This window comes from Aphanomyces astaci (assembly GCF_000520075.1).
Source record: "Aphanomyces astaci strain APO3 unplaced genomic scaffold supercont1.111, whole genome shotgun sequence".
NCBI classification, from domain to species: Eukaryota; Oomycota; class Saprolegniomycetes; order Saprolegniales; family Verrucalvaceae; genus Aphanomyces; species Aphanomyces astaci.
Window position 1 is genome coordinate 93,358 of NW_009798374.1, and position 5,863 is coordinate 99,220.

The window sequence follows — 5,863 nt, forward strand, 5'->3', positions numbered from 1 at the left end:
CACAGTTTACATGTGGTAAGTACGAAAGTATAAGCACTGGTTTTCGCGACTGTTGAAAACGTTATGGGATTATAAAGACCGATTTGATTGAAAATCGCCAACACCGTAACAAATCTCAACATTATCCAACCATCAACTTTTAATTCACTGGCCGTGCCTCGGATACAGTACATACGCCGTCGTCGGACAAGGCACGTCTGTCGCAAGATTATTGTCCCCTAACCACTAGTACTACTGTATTGCTCCTCTCGACACCTTGTACTCCACGCCAGTTGTGAATTTAATAGTATGAGTCGCTCGTTGTTGCTGTTGGTCCTCGCCGGAGTTGCGTCCGTCGGCACTGCGTGGACGTGCAGCCCCACCAAGATCATCGACTGGAGGGCCTCGTGCGACAAACTCGGAAGCGACGACGAAAAGTGCAAAAACGGGGCCTGCCACCGCGCTTTGCACTACCTCGTGGAGGACATTGTCCGCGATTGTTATGTGCAATCTGGCATGGGCGACGCCAGCGATCTCGACGTGTACCGCATTCTGGATGACTACTGCCACGGTGAAACCCCCGCGCCCAAGCCCGTCCCTACCACCTCCAAGCCAACACCTACCACCTCCACGCCTGTACCAACCACCTCAGCCCCTTCGCCGCCTACCCCCACAACCTCAGCTCCTACCCCCACAACCTCAGCTCATACCCCTACAACCTCAGCTCCTACCCCTACAACCAAACCCCCTACCCCTACAACCAAAGCCCCTACTCCCACAACCTCAGCTCCTACCCCTACAACCAGAGCCCCTACCCCCACAACCAAAGCTCCGACCCCTACTTCTCCACCAGCTGTACAACCTACAACCAGCCCTGCCTCCGCACCCCCGACACAGTCGACAAACGAACCTCCTGTCGCATTGCCGATCGCCCCCACAACCTCTTCCCCCGACTCTTCAGTCCCCACGTCCTCGGCACCGTCCATTGTCGCTCCTTCCAGTGCGACGCCTGCGTCGACATTCGCCGCTTCAACGCGCTCGCCTGAGAAATCCACTTCAACCACCCCCACCACGACTGGTGTACGTGTCGCTGGCCCCACTTCTGTGCCAGTTAAGACGACGTACAACATCACCAACGCGACCAAAACAACCAACGTGACCAAAACAACCAACGCTACCAATGCGACCCTGGGGGTGGAGTTGATTACGGTACCGACCACTCAAGCGTCAAAGACATCTCTACCGACTACCCTTCAAGCGACTACGAAACCGGTGGCCACTAGCTCAGCTGCCCAGATCGGCGCTCTTCCACTCGTGATGGCGTTCACCACCCTGGCGTTCGTGTTGCCATGATAATTCTACCACCGTTCCTGACATAGTACTTCTTTCGCTCGAAAGCTAAGACACGAAATACACCACTTTCGATCTTCGGTGCATCGCATTTTCCGACTCTACTCAATGAATGGGGTGTTGTAGCTTTCAGGTTTAGGGCATTCCCAAGGGTGTTTGGGCATCAAAGCACTTCTCTAAGTTGAAATGATTTCAATCGCAAGGTAGACTTCAGTATTAACGTTAATTATTTGTTGAAATGATTTCAATCGCAAGGTAGACTCTACTACTGTATTAACGATAATTATTTGGATCAATGATCAAACCTTAATTAGCTCTAAACGTCAGTCAGTATCGACTCAACATAACTACTACTAGTACACAGTAGCCTGCCTACTGGAAAACCGCAACCGTTTTACTCACGTTACGTAAGGTTTCACGTCCGATATGTGGTAATTTTCAGACACTAAATTGCAATGCTACATGAGAGTGAGGGAAATGGTCATATTCGAACGAACTCGATGGAGCTGATGCCTATAATCACAATGTTACACCTTCGGATTTTAATTCTTATTTACCTGGTTGACATAAACCTTCGTCGTCGCATCTTCGCTGGTGATTTGGTCATCAAGCCCACAATTCTTCGAAACAAGAAAACCGTTTCATTATTTTTATTATGGCGTGAATAGAATTTTTAAAAACAACACATCAAAACGATGTTATGTGATGTTATATTTGGAAGCAAAGATAACTAACAAAATTGATCAACTAGGATGTTATATTTGAGACAGCCACTTTCAAAGCCACACAACACGAGCCAATGTAAACCGACCAGCCCGAGACTTAATTTGCGTTTTCACAATCATTATCTCTACAGAATGACGTATCATAGAGGTCCCTACGAGCTACCGTATAGTGTATATGCATTGCGACGGATTAATCTATTGCGACACCTGTAATGACTGATAATTTGCTTGTAATAACTGATATTTACTTATGAACATGTGAATATACTTCAAATTTGTATGACGCAATGGATTCACAAAATTTTGAGAACGACTGTCGGCTGGTTGTGAAATGTCCCCTCGCCAAACTACTCATGCTTGTAGCTATGTACTACGTAGTATTCATCAAATAATGACAGGCTTTCGCCATCTACACGGCCTACACCCCAGCCAGGTACACTTTCTCAGCTATATGAAACTGCCCAAGACACGTAAATTGTACATGTAACTCGCTTTATTACGATAGAGCAAAATGAAACTACACGTGACTCTAGTCGGTAGTCCCGTTGACAGGTGCGTCGAACGCGGCCAACTCCAGCCTCAAAGCATGGACGTCCGAGGCGTGGCAGAATTCGTCCAGCGTGATGTACTTGTTGAGGTCGGAGACTGGGCCCAAGCCCACGGACACGTAGCAGTCGCGGGTCTCAGGGTCCGTCAGCCAGTGCAACGCGCGGTGGCAGGTGCGGCTGTCGCACTTTTGTTGGTCGGTGGACAGGTGGTCGCACGACTTAATCCACTTGCGGATCTGAGTTTTGCTGCACACGGCAAGGGTGGACGACGTGGCGACCGCGGCGACGAGGAGGGCGAAGATGGCTTTCATGGTGTCGGGTGGGCTTGAGCTAGCAAATTCAATTGTGTGTCGGCTCCAAGAGGGGCCGACTGTGGCGACTCCGACGGTGCAACTTGCACCCAGTCAACTCCCGTCTGATGGTCCAACATGGATGGTACACGAGCCTTGAACACGACACCCGGATTTGTCCCCAACTTGTTCGCTGCCGTCGGATATATGATGGATATGCATTCAGTACCACTTTACTGGTATGCGTCATCTGAGGTCGGTGGTGTAGGCCTTCACCGCATTCGAAACGAAGGTAGCAAGTACATCGAGTCATAACGAGCCTTTGTCCCGACATCAGTCATTGAGTCTCCGTTCTTATTGAATCATGACAGCGTGCTCTCTGGATACTTTGTCGCGTTGTTACCCAACGCAGCCACACATAGTTATGCTCCAAAGTGAAGATTACGCATATACATAAGACATTTGTCAGCAGAAATGGCAATGTGAAGATTACGCTTGTGCATAAGGCATTTGCAATCAGAAATGACTGACGATTAACCATCACAGTTTGATCTGGCTATATTGTACAGTATCTGTATCTGAGAGATGGCAGCCGCCAAGATCCTACCACCAAACGTACCTGACCAAATCACACCTACTGTACCAGTAGACATCAACTGCCATCAGTGCAAACACATTATACGCCACAAACATCATGCAGATACTTGAGAGCGATCCACTTGTGCGCCTCGACCCTCGCCAAACTACTCATGCTTGTAGCCATGTACTACGTAGTATTCATCAAATAATGACAGGCTTTCGCCATCTACACGGCCTACACCCCAGCCAGGTACACTTTCTCAGCTATATGAAACTGCCCAAGACACGTAAATTGTACATGTAACTCGCTTTATTACGATAGAGCAAAATGAAACTACACGTGACTCTAGTCGGTAGTCCCGTTGACAGGTGCGTCGAACGCGGCCAACTCCAGCCTCAAAGCATGGACGTCCGAGGCGTGGCAGAATTCGTCCAGCGTGATGTACTTGTTGAGGTCGGAGACTGGGCCCAAGCCCACGGACACGTAGCAGTCGCGGGTCTCAGGGTCCGTCAGCCAGTGCAACGCGCGGTGGCAGGTGCGGCTGTCGCACTTTTGTTGGTCGGTGGACAGGTGGTCGCACGACTTAATCCACTTGCGGATCTGAGTTTTGCTGCACACGGCAAGGGTGGACGACGTGGCGACCGCGGCGACGAGGAGGGCGAAGATGGCTTTCATGGTGTCGGGTGGGCTTGAGCTAGCAAATTCAATTGTGTGTCGGCTCCAAGAGGGGCCGACTGTGGCGACTCCGACGGTGCAACTTGCACCCAGTCAACTCCCGTCTGATGGTCCAACATGGATGGTACACGAGCCTTGAACACGACACCCGGATTTGTCCCCAACTTGTTCGCTGCCGTCGGATATATGATGGATATGCATTCAGTACCACTTTACTGGTATGCGTCATCTGAGGTCGGTGGTGTAGGCCTTCACCGCATTCGAAACGAAGGTAGCAAGTACATCGAGTCATAACGAGCCTTTGTCCCGACATCAGTCATTGAGTCTCCGTTCTTATTGAATCATGACAGCGTGCTCTCTGGATACTTTGTCGCGTTGTTACCCAACGCAGCCACACATAGTTATGCTCCAAAGTGAAGATTACGCATATACATAAGACATTTGTCAGCAGAAATGGCAATGTGAAGATTACGCTTGTGCATAAGGCATTTGCAATCAGAAATGACTGACGATTAACCATCACAGTTTGATCTGGCTATATTGTACAGTATCTGTATCTGAGAGATGGCAGCCGCCAAGATCCTACCACCAAACGTACCTGACCAAATCACACCTACTGTACCAGTAGACATCAACTGCCATCAGTGCAAACACATTATACGCCACAAACATCATGCAGATACTTGAGAGCGATCCACTTGTGCGCCTCGACCCTCGCCAAACTACTCATGCTTGTAGCCATGTACTACGTAGTATTCATCAAATAATGACAGGCTTTCGCCATCTACACGGCCTACACCCCAGCCAGGTACACTTTCTCAGCTATATGAAACTGCCCAAGACACGTAAATTGTACATGTAACTCGCTTTATTACGATAGAGCAAAATGAAACTACACGTGACTCTAGTCGGTAGTCCCGTTGACAGGTGCGTCGAACGCGGCCAACTCCAGCCTCAAAGCATGGACGTCCGAGGCGTGGCAGAATTCGTCCAGCGTGATGTACTTGTTGAGGTCGGAGACTGGGCCCAAGCCCACGGACACGTAGCAGTCGCGGGTCTCAGGGTCCGTCAGCCAGTGCAACGCGCGGTGGCAGGTGCGGCTGTCGCACTTTTGTTGGTCGGTGGACAGGTGGTCGCACGACTTAATCCACTTGCGGATCTGAGTTTTGCTGCACACGGCAAGGGTGGACGACGTGGCGACCGCGGCGACGAGGAGGGCGAAGATGGCTTTCATGGTGTCGGGTGGGCTTGAGCTAGCAAATTCAATTGTGTGTCGGCTCCAAGAGGGGCCGACTGTGGCGACTCCGACGGTGCAACTTGCACCCAGTCAACTCCCGTCTGATGGTCCAACATGGATGGTACACGAGCCTTGAACACGACACCCGGATTTGTCCCCAACTTGTTCGCTGCCGTCGGATACACGATGAATATGCATTCAGTACCACTGTACTGGTGGTATGCGTGATCTGAGGTTGGTGGTGCACATCGACCACGTTTGGACCTTATGCCGACACGCGGTACATCACAACTCCCGTAGAATTTAATATTTTGTGGGAAATGGACCCCCATAGAGGGATGACTCTGTGAACTTAATTTGTGTCTAATGTTGAAGGATATCAAAACGTTAATATGCAGGATTCGAGGCTTGGGACACCGGAGTCGTATTGAAGTTAACGTTATATGATGGATTACGATGGGCATTGCAGCCAACAGGGT

At 50.1% G+C, this 5,863-nt stretch overlaps 1 protein-coding gene across 1 annotated transcript; it reads left to right on the forward strand.

Moving 5' to 3' along the window:
* Positions 1-288: 288 nt before the first annotated feature.
* On the forward strand, positions 289-1,332 carry H257_17602 (hypothetical protein; the record flags this gene model as incomplete). Its single annotated transcript, XM_009846465.1, has 1 exon — positions 289-1,332. One exon carries the CDS (start codon positions 289-291, stop codon positions 1,330-1,332), a length of 1,044 nt encoding a protein of 347 aa, XP_009844767.1.
* Positions 1,333-5,863: the final 4,531 nt, after the last annotated feature.